Source organism: Anomaloglossus baeobatrachus, chromosome 5, assembly GCF_048569485.1.
Source record: "Anomaloglossus baeobatrachus isolate aAnoBae1 chromosome 5, aAnoBae1.hap1, whole genome shotgun sequence".
Classification (NCBI taxonomy): Eukaryota; Metazoa; Chordata; class Amphibia; order Anura; family Aromobatidae; genus Anomaloglossus; species Anomaloglossus baeobatrachus.
The window spans coordinates 38273683-38297117 of NC_134357.1; the positions used below are offsets into that span (position 1 = coordinate 38273683).

Genomic DNA, 23435 nt, shown 5'->3' on the forward strand with positions numbered 1-23435 from the left:
ACCTTTCCATCAATGGTATATACAGAACAGAAGGGTCCTTCCTTATCAAAGAATCAAAAGGGTGCCCCCCACTGGTGCCTCATGCCATTGCATCCAATCATCCTGAGACAGGACAGTGCAACGTTTGTCCCTTTTCCATATACAATTTACAGTCCTCAATGAAGAAAAATCTCTTATTGTTTGATATGGTGATTGTTCAGAAAGTGTACATCTGTGCCTGATTCCGCTTTGGCCACTAGGCGGTGCCACATTGTTGTTGCGGGTGATGCTTGATATAAGGGTATGTGCCCACGATCAGAACTCGCTGCGTTCAGAACGTAGCGAGTCCTGACCGGGGGGGGCTGCGCATCTCCTCCGCAGGAGAACGCAGCTGTCAGTACCCACGATCAGAGTTCCGTCTGCTGTGGTCTCTCGCTTGTGTTCTCCCTTAGGAGGTCTCAGGCAATTCCGCAGCAAACAATTGACATGCTGCAGTCTGGAAAGCCGCTCCACAGGTCAGTGTTTGCTGCGGAAAAAACAAGCATAGTGGGCACGGGATTTATAGAAATCCCATCCACTGTGCTTGTACTGTACACCGCAGTGGTTTGGATGCAGCTGACGTATCCTGCGTCCAAACTGCTGCAAATACTGATCGTGGGTACGCACCCTAACAATCCTATTTTATTCCTGTGACTTATGGTTCTGTCCAGTCTGGAAGCCACTTTAGTAGGTTTGAGAGACACTTGTGTGTGACTCGCTGGAAGATCGCATCGCCTGGACCGGCCAGCGGCTCTCCTGAGAGGAGCGGGTCAGCTTCGTGTACTTCTACACTCCTGTCCTGAGAGCGGTCGGCCAGTCCAGGCGATGCAATGCGAGTCACACGAAGAGTGATTTCAGCCTTAATTTGATTGTTTTGGTTTCTGTCTCTTGTTAGCACTGGGTGGGGCTGTTCTATATAAACCCCAGAGAGCCAGCTCCCACTGCCACTCACTAGAGATTCTATCCTGGTTTGTGCCTCTGTCCTAAGCTCCTGTATTTTGACCTGAAATTCTTTACATTTGATTACTCGCTTGTTGTTTGACTCTTTTTCTTATGTGACCTCCTGGATTTGATCAAGCTTTCTCACTATCCTTTTTGCCAGCTTGTGCCACCGAGTAGCAGCTAACTCTGTCGCCTTTTCCAGGGACCTCTGGTTAAAGGCCGCTTTAAATGCTGCGATATCGTGACCGATATCGCTAGCGTGCGTACCCGCCCCATCGGTTGTGCGACACGGGCAAATCGCTGCCCATGGCGCACAACATTGCGCGGACCCGTCACACTACTTACCTGCCTACTGATGTCGCTGTGACCGGCGAACCGCCTCCTTTCTAAGAGGGGCGGTTCTTTCAGCGTCACAGCAACGTCACAGCAGCGTCACTAAACCGCCGCCTAACAGAAGCGGAGGGGCGGAGATGAGCGGGACGTAACATCCCGCCCACCTCCTTCCTTCCACATAGCCAGCGGCCGCAGGTAAGGTGAGGTTCCTCGTTTCTGCGGTGTCACACATAGCGATGTGTGCTGCCGCAGGAGCGACGAACTACTTCGTACACCGATCAGCAGCGATATTTGAGAATTGACCCCCATGTCACCGATGAGCGATTTTGCACGTTTTTGCGACTATTCAAAATCGCTCATAGGTGTCACACGCAAAGACATCGCTAAAGCGACCGGATGTGCGTCACAAATTCCGTGACTCCAACGAGATCGCTCGGGCGATGTCGCAGCGTGTAAAGTCTGCTTAAGTCCAGATCCCTGTACAGGAGTTAAAGGATGAGACCAAGGCAACCCCTGCATTCTGCGAAATGCAGTGGCTTGTGCCAAGCCTGTTCGTGGTAGCCAAACTACTAACTGTGTGTGTAACAGAAGGGACAGACTCGTACACATCCCTGTAGAAAATAGTGCTAGCCTGTCCTGCCCTTCTTTTGAACCATATAACATCACATAGGCTACCATTATTAGTGAATTAGTGATCAAATTGCCGTGAGTGATAACATTGAAAAACTCATAATGTGAGCACATTATCATTATATTTTTTTAGTTGTTTGGAATTTAAAAGAAACTCTGTATTATTCTATCGTTAAGTTGCCACTGAAATCCAGTAAACTAAAGGCCCCGTTACACGTTACGATTTATCTGACGATATGTCGTCGGGGTCACGGTTTTCTTGACGCACTTCCGTCATCGTTAGCGACGTTGTTGCGAGGGACACCTACGTGTGACTCCGAACGATCGCAAATAGGATGAAAATCGTTGATCGTTGACACGTCGTTCACTTTCAAAATATTGTTTGTCGTTTGGAACGCAGCAGACATATTGGTACGTTTGACACCCTGCTAACGACGAACAACATCCACACGACCGCCTTGGTCAAACAATATATCGCTGAACGATGTAGCGTCGTTTGTGAGATGTGTATGTGTGACCGCTACAAAACGACCTATGAGCGATCTCGGCAAATCGTAACAACGATCTGGGTGTGTCACATTGCTAGCGATATCGTTGTGTGTAAAGTAGCCTTAATACATGGAAAGCTGCAATATCACTGCTCTCCATAAGCTAATGAAAAGTTGGAAAAGCAAATAGAGAAACTGAACCACCCATCATTGTCTTGATGGAAAACCACCCATTGGTGACACTGCTAGGAGAGGTAGCGTGGGGGAATAACCCATTGGTCACCCTACTGATAGCATCTAGAACCATGCATTGATGACAATGGGAAACTGATCCAGCCATCAGAGGTGCGAAAACCAATTAATGTCACTGCTCGTGGAGAATGTGGAGTAGGGGGACCACCCAACAGTGGCTCTCATGGTGGTGTACAAATTATAGAAAAGGGTAAAGATGGCCCTTTAAAGAATCACTCATTGTAGCATCTACACTTGAAACCAGAATTTTCCATCCACTATCTAAAAAGACACATCTGCAGGTTTTCCTCACTATCTGACATGAAATCAGAATAAACCTTTGCCATTCTTGGTCAATAATGAGAGAGAGAATGTTTTCAGGCATTTTTATTACTTTCTGCAAAGTCATAAATTTATATACACTAAAGGCTGCTTTATATGTGTCAATTAATCGTGCGATCGCATTTGCGATTGCACCTGCCCCCATCGCTTGTGCGGCACGGGCAATTTCTTGCCCGTGTCACACAATATTGTAACCCCGCGTCACACGCACTTACCTTCCAAACGTCCTCGCTGTGAAGGGGGAGGGACGTTCAGCGTCACAGCGACGTCACACAGCGGCCGGCCAATAGAAGTGGAGGGGCGGAGATGAGCGGGACATAACATCCTGCCCACCTCCTTCCTTCAGCATTGCCGGTAGGATGGAGGTAAGCTGCTGTTCATCGTTCCCGGGGTGTCACACAGAGCGATGTGTGCTGCCTCAGGAACAATGAACAACAGGACGTTCGATTTTTAGAAAATGAGTGACGTGTCAACGATGAACGAGAAGGTGAGTATTTCTGCTCGTTCATAGCTGTCACACGCTACGATATCACTAACGATGCCGGATGTGCGTCACTTACGACGTGACCCCGCCGACATCTCGTTAGATATATCGTAGTATGTAAAGCCCGCTTAAGAGTACAATGCCTTTAAACAATATGGGACAGCCCATATGATGATGTCATGTCTTTGGAAGCTTCTGATAGGTTTATTGGCAACATCTGAGTTAATTAGAGACACACCTGTGGATGTATTTTAATGCACACCTGAAACACACTGCTTCTTTGTGTAGCATCATGGGAAAGCCTGAATAAATCAGCCAGGATCTCTAGAAGCGAATTGTGGACTTGCACAAGTTTGGTTCATTAATGGGTGCAATTTCCAGAGACCTGAAGGTGCTTTGTTCATCTGTACAAACAACTATATGCAAGAAAAAACAAGATGGGAATGTCCAGCCATCATACCAGTCAGAAAGGAGATGGGTTTTGTGTACCAGAGATGAATGTGCTTTGGTCAGACATGTGCATATCAACCCAAGAACAAAAGCAAAAGACCTTGTGAAGATGCTGGTAGAAGCTGGTAAGATTGTGTCATTATCCACAGTGAAACGAGTACTGTATCAACATGGTCTGAAAGACCACTCTGCCAGGAAGAAGCCATTACTCCAAAAATAAACTTTAAAAGCCAGATGAATGTTTGCAAATGCACACAGGAGCAAAGACCTTAATTTTTGGAGACATGTCCTGTGGTCAGATGAAACTAAAATTGAATTGTTTGGCCATAATGACCATCATTACGTTTGGAGGAAAAACAAAGAAGCTTTGAAGCCGAAGAACACCATCCCAACTGTGAAACACGGGGGGCAGCATCATGTTGTGGGGTTGTTTTGCTACAGGAGGGACTGGTGCACTTCACAAAATAGATGGCATCATGAGGAAAGAAGATTATGTGGCAATATTGAAGAACATCTCAAGACATCAGCCAGGAACTTATAGCTTGGGTGGAAATGGGTCTTCCCAATGGACAATGACCCAAAGCTACTGCCAAACTGGTGACAAAGTGGCTTAAGGATAACAAAGTCAATATGTTGGAGTGGCCATCACAAAACCCTGATCTCAATCCTATTGAAAATGTATGGGCAAAGCTGAAAAGGCCGGTGTGAGCGGCTACCTACAAACATGGCTCAGTTACACAGGTCTGTCAGGAGAAATGAGCCTAAATTCCTACCAACTATTGTGAGAAGCTTGTGGAAGGAGATCCAAAACGGTTCACCCAAGTCATACAGTCTAAGGCCCCCTTCACACGTCCGTGAAAATCACGCACGTGTTTCACGGATGTGTCAAAGGTGCGTTTTCCCCTCCGTGTGCTGTGTTTATGGCACTACATGTATACTCCGTGTGTTATCCGTGATAACACACGGAGAATGAGAACTTTTAACTCACCTATCCCTGGCGTCGCTGTCCGTGGTGCTGATCTTCGGTATCCAGCCCTGCCGACTCCCTGCTGCTGCTGCTTCCGGCCGCAGGGAAGTGAATATTAAATGAGCATAATGAGCGGCGGTTGGTAGCAAGTGACAGCAGCGGCAGAGACAGGAGGGCTGGAGAAGGTGAGTAAAGATTTGTTTTGTTTTTTTTCTCTGACACGTGAGTTTTCTCCGGCGCGTGTCACACGGGACCGCATCCACACTACATCCGTGTGGTCCGTATGCGGGCCGTGTGACACCCGTGATACCGGAGAAAACGTGGACATGTCTACGTGTGGAACACACGGACACGCGTATGCTCCACACGTACACACGTTCCATAGCAAAACACGCACGTGTGCGCAGACCCATTGATTTTAATGGGTCTACGTGTGCCCGTGTCTCCGGTACGTGCAGGAACGGACCTAACACGTACCGGAGACATGTGCGTGTGAAGGGTACCAAATACTAATGACATTGATGAATACTTTTGACTTTGCAGAAAGTAATACAAATGCCTTAAAACATTCTCCTTCTCTCATTATTCTGGCATTTGGCAAATATAAATAATTTTGGTTCCTAATTGACCTAAAGCGGGAAAGGTTTATTCTGATTTCATGACAGATAGTGAGAAAAACCTGCAGATGTGTCTGTATAGAGAGCGGAGGAAAAACCTGCAGATGTGTCTGTATAGAGCGCGGAGAGAAAAACCTGCAGATGTGTCTTTATAGAGCGCGGAGTGAAAAACCTGCAGATGTGTCTTTATAGAGAGCGAAGGGAAAAACCTGCAGATGTGTCTTTATAGAGAGCGAAGGGAAAAACCTGCAGATGTGTCTTTATAGTCTTTATAGAGAGCGGAGGGAAAATTCTGGTTTCAACTGTATAACCAGCCATTGATGATGCTGAACCACCTCCAGTAAAGTCGGGGAACTACCCATTAGTTACATTCTTGGTGGTGTGAAGATAAAGGAAAAGGGGTGTTTTGGAGAATTTTTAGCTAAATCTATATAATTTAAATCTGTACATAAATAATATAAAAAATCAGAATACCAACTGTTGCCAGGTAACTGCGTCCACCGCTCTGCCAGCCACCTTCATAAAGCTGCAACACAAAAAAAAAAAACTTAAGTCACGAGTATGTAACTTATAACACAGGACGTGGTGGTCTAGCTGTGGGCATCAGGTTATAGGGCAGGAAGGACTAAGTTGATTGATAAATAGTTTTGTAGGATTCCCAGAATGCCTTGTAATGTATTGATCGAAATTTCTGGCCTCTGTGGGCTTAGGAGTCCGGAGGGCGGAGCTGATCACTGATTGACAGCAGTGAATCCACTGTAGCACCGCCCACTGGACTACAAAGTCAGAGTATTTTCCCATAAGGACTGACAAGGAATCAGCTTTGCTCCTCCTGCTCTATAACATGATCTTTGCAGAAAGGACACCACGCACCATATCATGGGTTCTCTTTAACTACGTTAATAAAAAGATCATAGATCGCAAAAGCAATGTGTTATATATCTGTCGCACATAATATACATTTTATTAAACAAAACCATGCTAAATGTATCTACTATGTTCAATACATACATTTTGTCCTCATTTAAAAAAAAAAATGTAAGCCCCTGAGGACTGGGCCAAATTTGGCTTTAAGGTTCAAAATGACTATTTTTATTTTCCACTTTGCTTTCTGGTGCTTATATATTTTTAGTTCTGTTTGTTGGAGCTTTAAGAGGCTTTCTTTTTCTTTGGGACCTGTTGTAATTTATGTAAATATTTTTGTTTTGTCACAACTACATCAGTGCTCCTTATATATCCATTTCTACATTTGCAATAATGAAACATAAATAAAAAAAAATTGGCTGCTATTTTTATTTACAGCTTTTGCAAAGTGCAGCCATCATCAATCAATCAATCAGGTTTATAGCCCTCATTTAGCAAGCAGGAAATCAGGAGGCCGTGGAGCGGTGCGCTCCTGAAGAAATAACATTGTAAATGCAGGAACACAAAAGAACAGCGGCACACTTCAATCGTGAAAGTGTTCTTCTTTTACTAATCCAGGTATATAAAACCAGCAACCACAGTATGTTCGTGGGAGCAGGGGGAGAGCGCACAAACAGGAGCACTGAGCAGGACAACGGCCGTTTCGCGCCGGTCGGCGCTTCTACAGGTCCACCTCATATTTTTTAGGATTATTGAATAAATGTTATATGTTTTATTTTACTACTTAGTCTCTGAATGTTTTTGCAGGTTTCTGATCAGAGTGTGGTGTGCGTAATTGGACCCTAGCCAATTGACAATTAATTGGGAAGCTAAGTGATTTGCACACTGGCAGGGGGTTTTTTTGCATCACAGATGCAACTATAATGTCAACCCAAAGAAGGTTTGGACCGCCACCTCTGCCTCAGATCAGACACATAACAATTGCACATAACATTTTATACAGGATGCAGCCAGGCCCCTTAATGTTAGGCCTTACATATTAGAGTTCCCGTCCCTGTATGGTGCACTTGGATAGTACTGGTGCAGCCCGCCTGGTCAAATAGTATGGGCATGTCTAATAGGCTGCTAACCAGTTACTGTGCACCTACATGTGTGAAACGCGCCCTATACAAGCCACTTGTGTGCAATTTTATCATCCAGCAATCACCCCCCTCCATGAATTGGAAGTGTGTGAGTGATTTGCTTCTTTTGCACCTGTAATGCCTCCACCTCTTTGGGGGTTTTGCTGCATCCTGCTAGTGCATTAGTTCCTTGGCCTGGGAGGTTATAACTGCTGCCCTTTATTTGCTGTAAGTAAATGCTGAATTTTTGGAGGAGATTTTATCCCTCTTTTTGTTGCTTTTTCTATATAAGAACAGGGGGAGAGCATACAAACAGGAACACTAGGCCGGACGACGTCCGTTTCGCGCCTACGGGGACACCTCATATTTTTGATTATTATTGAATAAAGGTTATATATTTTATTTTACTACTTCGTCCCTGAATGTTTTTGTAGGTTTCTGATCAGAGTGTGGTGTGCATAATTGGACCCTAGGCAATTCACAATCAATTGGGAGGCTGAGGCTGGTTTCACACATCCGTTTTTTGCCATCAGGCAGAATCCGGTTTGTGCCTGATACAATGGATCCATCGCAGATTGTGTAAAAACTGATGCGACGGATCCGGTAAAAAACGGATCAGTTTTTTTTTCTTTTTCATGCCAAAGGGAGAGAGAGGGACCCCATCATCACCGCACACACCGGCACTACCGCCCCCATCATCACTGCACACACCGGCACTACCGCCCCCATCATCACCGCACACACCCCGGCACTACCACCCCCATCATCACCGCACACACCGGCACTACCACCCCCATCATCACCGCACACACCGGCACTACCGCCCCAATCATCACCGCACACACGCAGGCACTACCGCCCCCATCATCACCGCACACATGCAGGCACTACCCCACCCATCATCACCGCACACACCAGCACTACCGCCCCCATCATCACCGCACACATGCAGGCACTCCCGCACCTATCATCAGTGCAAACACGCAGGCACTACCGCCCCCATCATCACCGCACACACCGGCACTACTGCCCCCATCATCACCGCACACACCGGCACTACCGCCCCCATCATCACCGCAAACACGTAGGCACTACCGCCCACATCATCACCACATACACCGGCACTACCGCCCCCATCATCATCGCACACATGGAGGCACTAGCGCACCCATCATCACCGCACACGCAGGAACTACCTGAGTGATGTCACCGCTGACAGCGCAACTCACTTCAGTTGCTCCGTGGAGCTGACAGATCGGTCATTGTCTGTGGCCGCTCCTGTCAGCTTCAGATGTAGCAGAGCTGAAAGTGTCGTGGGACCTCGTGTGCATTACGTTGGACCTGGAGAGTTATTTGGGGATTTTGATAAAGTGGTGAAAGAGGGTGTTTTTTTTGTCTTATTTCAAATAAAGGATTTTTCTGTGTTTGTGATTTTTTACTTTCACTACAGATTAATCATGGAAGGTGTCTCATAGATGCCTGCCATGATTAACCTAGGACTTAGTGGCAGCTATGGGCTGCCAATAACTCCTTATTACCCCGATTGCCACCGCATCAGGTCAATTCGGGAAGAGCCGGGTAAAGTCCTGAGACTGTCACATCTAATGGATGCGACAATTCTGGGCGGCTGCTGGCTAATATTTTTAGGCTGGGGGCTCCCCATAATGTGGGGCTCCCCATCATGAGAAGACCATCCCCCAGCTGTGTGGCTTTATCTTGGCTGGTATCAAAATTGGGGGGACCACACGTTGGTTTTTTTTTAATTATTTATTTATTTTACTGCAAGATATAGACCCGCCCGCCGGCGGCTGTGATTGGTTGCAGTGAGACAGCTGTCACTCAGGATGGGGACTCGTCTAACTACCATCAATCATAGGCACCATTGGGCGGGGGAAGCAGTGAATACTAGATGGAATAATGAGTGGCCGGCATTTTCAAAAGCAGGAGAAGCCGCCAGAGCAGTGTAACAGCCATGCAGCGCCGCGCCGGTGATCGGTGAGTATAAAAGAGGGAGGGAGAGACTGACCGACAGAGAGAGACTGACTGACAGAGAGAGAGACCAACGGACCGACCGACACATCGACAGAGAGAGAGAGACTATTTACATAATGTCTGGGCATGCCCAGAAACAATAAACAGATCCATCGTTGGTTTCCAGCATATGCCGGATGACGCCGAATCAAGTGCCCATAGGCTTCCATTATACAACATGCCGTCTGTGGTCGGATTCAGCGTGGTCCGTTTTTTCACTGCAGCCAAAAAACACTGCAAACTGCGTGCTTTACAGCCGCCGGACAACGATTTTTCGACGGAATCAGCACACGCCGGAACAACACGAGGCCACCTGACACAATTCAGCGCTAATACAAGTCAATGAGGAATAAAACTGATTCGGCGTCGGATCCGTTTTATCCGCATTTTGCTGGGTTGTGCCTGACGGCAAAAAACGGATGTGTAACAGCAGCCTAAGTGACTTGCACACTGGCAGGGGTTTTTTTGCATCACAGGTGCAACTATAATGTCAACACAAAGAAGGTTTAGACTGGCACCTCTGCCTCAGATCAGACAATGTGTCACACTATTATTGAAATAAGGGTTAATTCAGACAAAAGTATAATTGATCCATGTGCTGTTCCATTTGAGCCACAGATTGCTCAAAGAGTGCACACAGAACCATTATAGCCACACCAATAGTCTATGCAGAAAAAAATAGCATCATGCACAACGTTGGTCTATTTTATGGACCAGAATAATGCATGCAATGAAAAGCAGCTGTCCGCAAAGTGGATCAGCACTCAGAGACAATCTGTGGTCTTTACTGGCCTGATTTTGCATCTCCTCATACTTAACCAACCGAACTTTCAACGTCTCCTACTCTCACACCACTTCCTGATCTCGCCCTCTATCTGTCGGTGTCCCCCAAGGTTCAGTTCTTGGACCCCTGCTGTTCTCCATCTACACCTTCGGCCTGGGACAGCTCATAGAGTCCCACGGCTTTCAGTATCATCTCTACGCTGATGATACGCAGATCTACCTCTCTGGACCTGACATCACCTCCCTACTAACCAGAATCCCACAATGTCTGTCTGCTATTTCATCCTTTTTCTCTGCTCGATTCTTAAATTTGAACATGGACAAAACAGAATTCATTGTCTTTCCCCCCCATCACTCAACTCCCCCATCTGACATATCCATCAATGTCAATGGCTGCTCACTTTCACTTTCCCCAGTGCCACATGCTCGCTGCCTGGGAGTAATCCTAGACTCTGATCTCTCTTTCAAGCCACACATCCAAGCCCTCTTCACCTCCTGCCGCCTTCAACTCAAAAATATTTCCCGGATCCGTACATTCCTTTCCCAAGAAGCTGCAAAAACCCTAGTGCATGCCCTTATTATCTCCCGCCTGGATTATTGCAACCTCCTGCTCTGTGGCCTCCCTTCTAACAGTCTCGCACCCCTACAATCTATTCTAAACTATGCTGCCCGGCTAATCCACCTGTCTCCCCGCTACTCCCCGACTTCTCCTCTCTGCCAATCCCTTCACTGGCTTCCCATTGCCCAACGACTCCAGTTCAAAACCCTGACATACAAAGCCATCCACGACCTGTCTCCTCCCTACATCTGTGACCTAGTCTCCCGGTACTTACCTGCATGTAACCTTCGATCCTCACAAGATCTCCTTCTCTACTCCCCTCTCATCTCCTCTTCCCACCATCGCATCCAAGATTTCTCCCGTGCCTCCCCCATACTCTGGAACGCTCTGCCTCAACACATCAGACTCTCGCCTACCTTGACAAGCTTCAAAAGGAACCTGAAGACCCACCTCTTCCGACAAGCCTACAACCTGCCGTAATCCTCAGTCTGATATAGCGCCGCACAACCAGTTCTACCCTAACCTACTGTATCCTCACCTATCCCTTGTAGACTGTGAGCCCTCGCGGGCAGGGACCTCTATCCTCCTGTACCTGTCCGTGCCTTGTATTGTTTATGATTATTGTACTTGTCCCTATTATGTATACCCCTTTCATATGTAAAGTGCCATGGAATTGATGGCGCTATAATAATTATTAATAATAATAATAATAATAATAATAATTTTCTGTCTGATGCCGGCCTAAATCCTCACTTGTGTTTATAGCAATAACCTAATTAACGTCCCCCTTGGCAAGAGAGCAGTAAATAGCAATTGGGGTAATGTAAAAAGAGACAAAAAACTCCTAAAACATCTTTTCCCCTCCCCCCCCCCCCTTTCACTCTAATAATGGGTTATTATCTAACCCCCTATGTTATCCAAGCACACTGTGCATTTTATATTATATTATGTTACATGATATATTTTTCTCTTTATATAGAGTCTTATTTACTGTTTATCATATACTCTCTGTCACATTTGTCTGTCCAGATTTGGTTTTTCCTAAGTCTTTTTATTCTTTCATCTATTATTTTTTCTTCTACTTTTTATTGCTAGGTAAAACACATGGTTGGAATTTTTACTAGATGGGTTAATTGGTCCCGATCACTTGTCTTGCAAATTCATTTTTGATATTGTCCAGTTTATTATTATTTGATCCCCCTTTGATATATATCTAATCTAGCATTGATTTCATATGATATTATGTCAAATTTCTTTAGTTCAGATTAATACTCTATACGTTATCTCTATGGCTATTTTCCTGCCTTTCTGCAATGGTTTCGGACACTTTTCCATATGACTTTCTATATGTATAATCAAGCGACGCATGCGCATAGGTATTGTGCTGATCTGTTGCTTTACGTCTATCTCTGTAATTCACCTATGACGCGCTGTGACACTCCTGTCACGTGATTTATCACGTACAGGCTTGATTACGCCTGCGCTTATACTAGATTATGTGCTGAGGGATCATTAATTGACATGCGCGCAGACCTTGTGCTGATTCGCTCTATTGTTACGTCCATCTCCCTGATTCACCTATGACGCGAAGTGACACCGCTATCACGTGATTAATGACGTATGCGCTCAACAACGCATGCGTTCACCTCTTGTGCTGATAGGTTGTTAGTGTACATTTAATCCGAGGCAATCCTCTATGACTCCACCCCCTGAAGAAGTCGCTACGAAACGTGCGCGCGTCGGGGCAGGCGCCGTACACTGAGAGGAGACTGTGCTCCACAAACCCCAGGTGAATATATCACTATTTGTGTGATTAGAGTGTGCCGATTCTGACACCTCTTTAGGATTAGGATTATTTACATCTATATCTTTCCTCTACGGGTTCATAATCTGTGAAGCTATCTCTCACTCTCTGCTTTACCTACTTTACCTGCTTTTTTGTGGCTGGCGGCTTTAGTGTTAGTGGTTATTTGGAATGGTATTTTCTTTACTTATTTTCTTCACTTATTTACCTACCTACTACCAGCTATACCTTTGATGATCGTATCTTATTGCGGTACCTGATGTCCTCTTGCCAGGGCAGGTATTGTATATTGTGAAGAGGCTGTGCTCTACTAATTCCTGGGGAATACACCACTATTTAGTGATTGAATTGTGTCGACTCTGACAAATTCCCTAGGATTAATTAATTAATTAATTAATTTATTTACGGGTTTAAAAATCCCCTGAGCCATGTGTCTTCCCTTTATATTTTCCTGCCTTATTGAGGCTATCGGTAGTACCTATTAATGTATTTGCTACCAGTTGCAATTTGCCTATTATAAATACATGGCACCAAATTCAGCTATATCTCAGTGCTTGCTAGTTATTATTGGTAGTTTTTGGCAGTAACTTATTTATTATTATTTTTTATGACCATTCCTGAATTCCCTATCGCTACCGTCATATATTCGATTGATATTTATTCATACATACTATGCAGGTTTTTCTTGACGCCTTTTTCCAGTCAACAGTCGTGTGTGTGTTTTATGTGTAATTTTAATTTTGATAATAAAGATATAACTTATTTAAGACCTTGTTGTTCGGTTCTTCCTTTTTTGGTTTAATTGTCCCTATTATGTATACCCCTTTCATATGTAAAGTGCCATGGAATTGATGGCGCTATAATAATTATTAATAATAATAATAATAATAATAATAATAATAATTTTCTGTCTGATGCCGGCCTAAATCCTCACTTGTGTTTATAGCAATAACCTAATTAACGTCCCCCTTGGCAAGAGAGCAGTAAATAGCAATTGGGGTAATGTAAAAAGAGACAAAAAACTCCTAAAACATAACATTTAATTAATATGCATTAAAACGTGGACTGCCACCATAAAAGAATAAAAAGTGTTATCATGGGCTGAAGAACCGAAAATACCAGCCTCAGACAGATACACTCAGGCACAAAATGCAGGGGGTATGAAAAAGCAAGTCATACACATACCTGCATCCTAGTCACAACAAAGATGGTTGCTACAGCAAATGCCATATACCAACCGCAACCATGCAGATGAAAAAGAAAAAAACGGTCTTACCGTATTTTCAAGGGCATAGGATGATAGAGCTCAACCTCAGGCGACCTCACAAGGGTCCTACACAAATACCTTTTGTTGGCTCAACCAAATAATGTACCTCCCGACGCGTTTCAATAAATGATCATCAGGGGAGTCTTGATAGGGTACTAATCGTCATACCAGCAATAACACCAGGACTGGCAGACAGTGAAATTGCCCCATGGACAGACTGTAAAACAATAATCACAAATTACAGTCCTAATCATGAAAACCAAAGAAACAGGAGAGAACAGCGACCAAAAAACAAGCTGCTTACCCGATAGAAGTCCAGCAAGGAGGAACCCCTAGCTGCATGTGCCGCGCTGGTTGATTGAAAACCGCGCTTCTTTAAAGGGGCCGCGCATGCGCGGTGAGTCCACCACGACGTCATGACGTCACTCCCAGCATGCACCATGCCGGAAACCGCGACGTCACAACGATGACCCGTCGGCCGCATCAACAGGTATGCGCAGCCGACATCATCAAAGGGAGCCTGGAACGCAAGCCAATTCACAAAGCCAAAACCGGAAGTACCCGGTAATGAAATGGCTTATAACCAGGCAACGTCCGCATTAGTTAATAACATCAAGGTATAAACCCTTGTGTCAATATAGGTAGAAAAAGGGGGCCTACACAATCGCAGGATCATCCTGAACAGTAGGATACTAATCAAAACAGTCCAGCCAGGTATCCTTACGGACCGGACTCCAACCCACCAAGGCAAAAAACCCAAATCAGCACAACATATAACATGAGCAAGAGGACAAACAGCACCGGAGGGCTACTAGGGAAACAGAAAAAAGGGGGGCTAAAATGACAAAGGAGTCCCAGGCGCAAAGGGGGAGAAATAACCCATAGTGCCTACCTCAAAGGGGACAGCCACACATAGAAAGAAAATAGAAGAAAAAGGCTAAGTGCATACTATAAATAGCCCTAATCTGCCATGCTGTCCCTACCTATCCTGTGGAGGTCGGCACCCTAAGTAACCCCACGCCAATGGTGCCCCCACTCACCGTAGTCTATCCCTCCTACAATGCACCCTGCACTAAGGTGCATCTAAAAAAGGGAGGAAAGACAGCTGTTCATTGAGTCCATTCGGCACTGTGGTCTTAAGGGTATAAATCCAAAAACACTCCTTCCGCAACAAAAGTTTGTCCCAGTTGCCTCCTCTGACTGGGGGTCTGATATGATCAATGCCCATCACCTTAATGGCATCCTCCCTACCGTCATGATAGCTATTGACATGTCTGGCTATGGGTGTGTCACTCTTGTTCCTGATGTCATTTTTATGTTCTCCCACCCTCCTGCGTAACTTACGGATGGTTTTGCCGACATATTGCTTCCCACAACAACAGAGGATCCTATAAATTACACCCTTGGTTCTGCAGGTAATTAGGGACCTAATCTTGAAGATCTTGTCTTCCCCTGCACTGCTGAAAACTTTACCTTCCTCGATGAGCTTGCAATTGACACAATTCCGACATTTAAAGCATCCCCTGATGTTGCTGTCCAGCCAGGAAGACTGGTTATCACAGAAATGACTGTGCACCAGCCTGTCTTTCAATGATCTCGCTTTACGAAAAGTAACAGATGGATGGTCAGGGAGTTGCTTGTCAAGTACCGGATCCATTTTTAAAATGGGCCAAAACTTAGTCAAAGTTCTCCTCAGTTCGGTTGCACCGTTAGAGAAGGTCGTGATAAACCTCGGGGTGCCTGTTCTGTCCTCCTGCTCATGCCTAGGGTTCAACAAAGCAGCCCGATCAATCCTCGCCACAGAGTCAAATGCACTCTTAACTACCTTCTTAGGATAACCTCTTTCGTTTAATCTCTCCATGAGGTCAAGGGACTGTACCCTAAAGCCAGATTCCTCCGAACAATTGCGTCGCATTCTAATAAACTGGCTCTTAGGGATACCCTTTTTCTGCGATTTGGGATGAGCACTTTCCCACCTCAAAAGAGAATTCGAGGCAGTTTGCTTCCTGAAAGTGCTTGTCAGAAGGCGACCATCATCCCCCTTCTCCACCAGAATGTCCAAGAAGGCCAATCTCTCATCACTCACCTCATGGGTAAAACGGAGGCCAATTTCATTGTGGTTGAGAACATCGATAAATGCCAGGAACCCGGTCTCGGGTCCCTTCCAGATGACAAAAATATCATCGATGTATCTCAACCACAGCACAATATCCTCAGTGTCCAGGTTACCTCCAAAAACGACGGTTTCCTCCCACCAGCCCAGGAGCAAGTTGGCATATGATGGGGCACAACAACTCCCCATCGCAGTGCCCCTGCGCTGGTGGAAGTACTTACCGTCGAAAACAAAAACATTTCTAGTGAGACAAAACCGCAAAGCCCTAAGAACGAACTCACTATGCCTGGACAGATGATTACCCCTTGAGTTCAGGTAGTACTTGGTAGCCTCCAAGCCTGCAGTGTGTGGGATTGACGAATAGAGGGCCTCAACGTCCACACTGCATAAAAGCATTCCTTCTTCAAGAAAGATGTCATCAATTTTTTTCAAAAAATCTGTCGTGTCCCCCAAATACGAATTTAAAGAGATGACAAACGGCCGTAAGATTTTGTCGTCATAAATACTTAGTTTCTCGGTAAGGCTACCCACTCCTGACACAATAGGGCGACCCTTTAATGGGGACAGCCCCTTGTGCACTTTGGGCAAAGCATAAAAAGTTGCCATTACCGGAAAGGATGGAAAGAGATAATCATATTCATTCTTATCAATAATACCATCATTGAAGGCTTCTACCAAGAGACTCTTTAATTCATCCTTAAAAGCCGGAATGGGATTAGACAGAAGGCGGGTATAGCACTCCTCATCCTTCAGAATATCCCAACATAGGTTTTTGTACATCTGGGAGTCCAGTATCACCACATTGCCCCCCTTGTCGGAGGGCTTAATGGTGACACTGGAATCTCGTTCCAGATCCTGAAGGCTATCCATTTCGGCTTTTGTCAGATTAAATTTAGCACCCCAAGATTTATAACCTCTTTGAATGTCCTCAGTTACCAAGTTGACGAAAACGTCAACAACATCCACTAAAGAGGTATTAGGGGGCATCCTACTACTTTTATTTTTAAGGCTCGTGAAAGGGCCCTCACCATTATCATTGGGATTTCTATCATCTAGATGGTAAAGGAGACGAACATCCTGTAAAAGATCCTCAGAAATCCCCAACTCATTAGCAGATTTCTCTGCTTCCCTTCCATGGAAAATCCTCCATTTGAGGAGTCTAGCAAAGAGGTGTAAATCTTTTATAGTTCCGAATTCCTCAAAATTAGTAGTAGGTACAAACGAAAGTCCCTTGTTTAAAACCTGTAACTCAGTCGCATTCAAAATCTTAGAGGACAAATTGACTATCTGAGGGGCCCTCATGGCTGCGGATGTTGGTGATTCTTGCTCCTCAGATAATACTGGCTGTCTAAAAAACCGCCTCTTCCTGAAGCCTGTGCTGACCCTCGTCCGGATCGACCTCTACCGCCAGATTTCTTAAAACGCTGCTGTGGACGAAAATTGTTACCACTCTCACCATCAGATAGTTCAGCATCCGTGGATGAGACGTCAGTATCATTCGTTCTCATCCCACGGTTATTAGTGAAAACATAGACTCTATTATCTTTGAAATCTTGTAAATCTCTGATAAAGAATGATATGTTTCCTTTCTTTAAGCTTGTACTGAAACTTTTCAATAACCCCTTGAAGGGCTAGTTCCTTAGTCCGAAACTCTGCCTCTCCAGAAAATTTTTTGGTAATCTCAATATTTTCTTTCAATGATTCCTCGAGACCAACCAAATTTTTCTTCTCCTCATCCAGCAGTAGTCTCATGAGTTTAAGAGAGCTCTCGGTAACCTCTTCCTCCCATTTAGCGAGAAAGTCTGCGTTTTTAAACCTGTACCCTGGCTGTAGGGTAATCCTTAGATGACGTGGCACTATTTTTTCTTTTAGATAATTCTCTAAAGTCTGGACCTCCCACCATGAGATAATCCTTTCTTTATAGACTTTGGTGAGGTCCTTGAATGCCCCATTCAGAGTGGGTGTATACCTTTTGAGGGTTAGATTCCTATCAGAAAAGACCTCCCTGGCCTCATTCGCCCACTGTCTAGTATCAAGGTCAGAGGAAAGGAATCCTGCCATTTATCGGCACTTATAGTGGAAATAGCAATAACCTAATTAACGTCCCCCTTGGCAAGAGAGCAGTAAATAGCAATTGGGGTAATGTAAAAAGAGACAAAAAACTCCTAAAACATAACATTTAATTAATATGCATTAAAACGTGGACTGCCACCATAAAAGAATAAAAAGTGTTATCATGGGCTGAAGAACCGAAAATACCAGCCTCAGACAGATACACTCAGGCACAAAATGCAGGGGGTATGAAAAAGCAAGTCATACACATACCTGCATCCTAGTCACAACAAAGATGGTTGCTACGTTAAGACAGCAAATGCCATATACCAACCGCAACCATGCAGATGAAAAAGAAAAAAACGGTCTTACCGTATTTTCAAGGGCATAGGATGATAGAGCTCAACCTCAGGCGACCTCACAAGGGGTCCTACACAAATACCTTTTGTTGGCTCAACCAAATAATGTACCTCCCGACGCGTTTCAATAAATGAGCATCAGGGGAGTCTTGATAGGGTACTAATCGTCATACCAGCAATAACACCAGGACTGGCAGACAGTGAAATTGCCCCATGGACAGACTGTAAAACAATAATCACAAATTACAGTCCTAATCATGAAAACCAAAGAAACAGGAGAGAACAGCGACCAAAAAACAAGCTGCTTACCCGATAGAAGTCCAGCAAGGAGGAACCCCTAGCTGCATGTGCCGCGCTGGTTGATTGAAAACCGCGCTTCTTTAAAGGGGCCGCGCATGCGCGGTAAGTCCACCACGACGTCATGACGTCACTCCCAGCATGCACCATGCCGGAAACCGCGACGTCACAACGATGACCCGTCGGCCGCATCAACAGGTATGCGCAGCCGACATCATCAAAGGGAGCCTGGAACGCAAGCCAATTCACAAAGCCAAAACCGGAAGTACCCGGTAATGAAATGGCTTATAACCAGGCAACGTCCGCATTAGTTAATAACATCAAGGTATAAACCCTTGTGTCAATATAGGTAGAAAAAGGGGGCCTACACAATCGCAGGATCATCCTGAACAGTGGGATACTAATCAAAACAGTCCAGCCAGGTATCCTTACGGACCGGACTCCAACCCACCAAGGCAAAAAACCCAAATCAGCACAACATATAACATGAGCAAGAGGACAAACAGCACCGGAGGGCTACTAGGGAAACAGAAAAAAGGGGGGCTAAAATGACAAAGGAGTCCCAGGCGCAAAGGGGGAGAAATAACCCATAGTGCCTACCTCAAAGGGGACAGCCACACATAGAAAGAAAATAGAAGAAAAAGGCTAAGTGCACGTTTTAATGCATATTAATTAAATGTTATGTTTTAGGAGTTTTTTGTCTCTTTTTACATTACCCCCAATTGCTATTTACTGCTCTCTTGCCAAGGGGGACGTTAATTAGGTTATTGCTATTTCCACTATAAGTGCCGATAAATGGCAGGATTCCTTTCCTCTGACCTTGATACTAGACAGTGGGCGAATGAGGCCAGGGAGGTCTTTTCTGATAGGAATCTAACCCTCAAAAGGTATACACCCACTCTGAATGGGGCATTCAAGGACCTCACCAAAGTCTATAAAGAAAGGATTATCTCATGGTGGGAGGTCCAGACTTTAGAGAATTATCTAAAAGAAAAAATAGTGCCACGTCATCTAAGGATTACCCTACAGCCAGGGTACAGGTTTAAAAACGCAGACTTTCTCGCTAAATGGGAGGAAGAGGTTACCGAGAGCTCTCTTAAACTCATGAGACTACTGCTGGATGAGGAGAAGAAAAATTTGGTTGGTCTCGAGGAATCATTGAAAGAAAATATTGAGATTACCAAAAAATTTTCTGGAGAGGCAGAGTTTCAGACTAAGGAACTAGCCCTTCAAGGGGTTATTGAAAAGTTTCAGTACAAGCTTAAAGAAAGGAAACATAGATTCTTTATCAGAGATTTACAAGATTTCAAAGATAATAGAGTCTATGTTTTCACTAATAACCGTGGGATGAGAACGAATGATACTGACGTCTCATCCACGGATGCTGAACTATCTGATGGTGAGAGTGGTAACAATTTTCGTCCACAGCAGCGTTTTAAGAAATCTGGCGGTAGAGGTCGATCCGGACGAGGGTCAGCACAGGCTTCAGGAAGAGGCGGTTTTTTAGACAGCCAGTATTATCTGAGGAGCAAGAATCACCAACATCCGCAGCCATGAGGGCCCCTCAGATAGTCAATTTGTCCTCTAAGATTTTGAATGCGACTGAGTTACAGGTTTTAAACAAGGGACTTTCGTTTGTACCTACTACTAATTTTGAGGAATTCGGAACTATAAAAGATTTACACCTCTTTGCTAGACTCCTCAAATGGAGGATTTTCCATGGAAGGGAAGCAGAGAAATCTGCTAATGAGTTGGGGATTTCTGAGGATCTTTTACAGGATGTTCGTCTCCTTTACCATCTAGATGATAGAAATCCCAATGATGATGGTGAGGGCCCTTTCACGAGCCTTAAAAATAAAAGTAGTAGGATGCCCCCTAATACCTCTTTAGTGGATGTTGTTGACGTTTTCGTCAACTTGGTAAGTGAGGACATTCAAAGAGGTTATAAATCTTGGGGTGCTAAATTTAATCTGACAAAAGCCGAAATGGATAGCCTTCAGGATCTGGAACGAGATTCCAGTGTCACCATTAAGACCTCCGACAAGGGGGGCAATGTGGTGATACTGGACTCCCAGATGTACAAAAACCTATGTTGGGATATTCTGAAGGATGAGGAGTGCTATACCCGCCTTCTGTCTAATCCCATTCCGGCTTTTAAGGATGAATTAAAGAGTCTCTTGGTAGAAGCCTTCAATGATGGTATTATTGATAAGAATGAATATTATTATCTCTTTCCATCCTTTCCGGTAATGGCAACTTTTTATGCTTTGCCCAAAGTGCACAAGGGGCTGTCCCCATTAAAGGGTCGCCCTATTGTGTCAGGAGTGGGTAGCCTTACCGAGAAACTAAGTATTTATGTCGACAAAATCTTACGGCCGTTTGTCATCTCTTTAAATTCGTATTTGGGGGACACGACAGATTTTTTGAAAAAAATTGATGACATCTTTCTTGAAAAAGGAATGCTTTTATGCAGTGTGGACGTTGAGGCCCTCTATTCGTCAATCCCACACACTGCAGGCTTGGAGGCTACCAAGTACTACCTGAACTCAAGGGGTAATCATCTGTCCAGGCATAGTGAGTTCGTTCTTAGGGCTTTGCGGTTTTGTCTCACTAGAAATGTTTTTGTTTTCGACGGTAAGTACTTCCACCAGCGCAGGGGCACTGCGATGGGGAGTTGTTGTGCCCCATCATATGCCAACTTGCTCCTGGGCTGGTGGGAGGAAACCGTCGTTTTTGGAGGTAACCTGGACACTGAGGATATTGTGCTGTGGTTGAGATACATCGATGATATTTTTGTCATCTGGAAGGGACCCGAGACCGGGTTCCTGGCATTTATCGATGTTCTCAACCACAATGAAATTGGCCTCCGTTTTACCCATGAGGTGAGTGATGAGAGATTGGCCTTCTTGGACATTCTGGTGGAGAAGGGGGATGATGGTCGCCTTCTGACAAGCACTTTCAGGAAGCAAACTGCCTCGAATTCTCTTTTGAGGTGGGAAAGTGCTCATCCCAAATCGCAGAAAAAGGGTATCCCTAAGAGCCAGTTTATTAGAATGCGACGCAATTGTTCGGAGGAATCTGGCTTTAGGGTACAGTCCCTTGACCTCATGGAGAGATTAAACGAAAGAGGTTATCCTAAGAAGGTAGTTAAGAGTGCATTTGACTCTGTGGCGAGGATTGATCGGGCTGCTTTGTTGAACCCTAGGCATGAGCAGGAGGACAGAACAGGCACCCCGAGGTTTATCACGACCTTCTCTAACGGTGCAACCGAACTGAGGAGAACTTTGACTAAGTTTTGGCCCATTTTAAAAATGGATCCGGTACTTGACAAGCAACTCCCTGACCATCCATCTGTTACTTTTCGTAAAGCGAGATCATTGAAAGACAGGCTGGTGCACAGTCATTTCTGTGATAACCAGTCTTCCTGGCTGGACAGCAACATCAGGGGATGCTTTAAATGTCGGAATTGTGTCAATTGCAAGCTCATCGAGGAAGGTAAAGTTTTCAGCAGTGCAGGGGATGACAAGATCTTCAAGATTAGGTCCCTAATTACCTGCAGAACCAAGGGTGTAATTTATAGGATCCTCTGTTGTTGTGGGAAGCAATATGTCGGCAAAACCATCCGTGAGTTACGCAGGAGGGTGGGAGAACATAAAAATGACATCAGGAACAAGAGTGACACACCCATAGCCAGACATGTCAATAGCTATCATGACGGTAGGGAGGGTGCCATTAAGGTGATGGGCATTGATCATATCAGACCCCCAGTCAGAGGAGGCAACTGGGACAAACTTTTGTTGCGGAAGGAGTGTTTTTGGATTTATACCCTTAAGACCACAGTGCCGAATGGACTCAATGAACAGCTGTCTTTCCTCCCTTTTTTAGATGCACCTTAGTGCAGGGTGCATTGTAGGAGGGATAGACTACGGTGAGTGGGGGCACCATTGGCGTGGGGTTACTTAGGGTGCCGACCTCCACAGGATAGGTAGGGACAGCATGGCAGATTAGGGCTATTTATAGTATGCACTTAGCCTTTTTCTTCTATTTTCTTTCTATGTGTGGCTGTCCCCTTTGAGGTAGGCACTATGGGTTATTTCTCCCCCTTTGCGCCTGGGACTCCTTTGTCATTTTAGCCCCCCTTTTTTCTGTTTCCCTAGTAGCCCTCCGGTGCTGTTTGTCCTCTTGCTCATGTTATATGTTGTGCTGATTTGGGTTTTTTGCCTTGGTGGGTTGGAGTCCGGTCCGTAAGGATACCTGGCTGGACTGTTTTGATTAGTATCCTACTGTTCAGGATGATCCTGCGATTGTGTAGGCCCCCTTTTTCTACCTATATTGACACAAGGGTTTATACCTTGATGTTATTAACTAATGCGGACGTTGCCTGGTTATAAGCCATTTCATTACCGGGTACTTCCGGTTTTGGCTTTGTGAATTGGCTTGCGTTCCAGGCTCCCTTTGATGATGTCGGCTGCGCATACCTGTTGATGCGGCCGACGGGTCATCGTTGTGACGTCGCGGTTTCCGGCATGGTGCATGCTGGGAGTGACGTCATGACGTCGTGGTGGACTCACCGCGCATGCGCGGCCCCTTTAAAGAAGCGCGGTTTTCAATCAACCAGCGCGGCACATGCAGCTAGGGGTTCCTCCTTGCTGGACTTCTATCGGGTAAGCAGCTTGTTTTTTG

General features: G+C 45.2%; 1 protein-coding gene across 1 annotated transcript in view; it reads right to left on the reverse strand.

Annotated features, from left to right (window-relative positions):
• The window catches only part of HPSE2 (heparanase 2 (inactive)), a 479085-nt gene that overhangs the window by 118972 nt on the left and 336678 nt on the right, over positions 1–23435 (reverse strand). The window contains exon 6 of the mRNA XM_075351599.1: positions 5981–6028. Coding sequence (XP_075207714.1) covers positions 5981–6028 — 48 coding nt within the window. The remainder of the gene's footprint in view (positions 1–5980; positions 6029–23435) is intronic.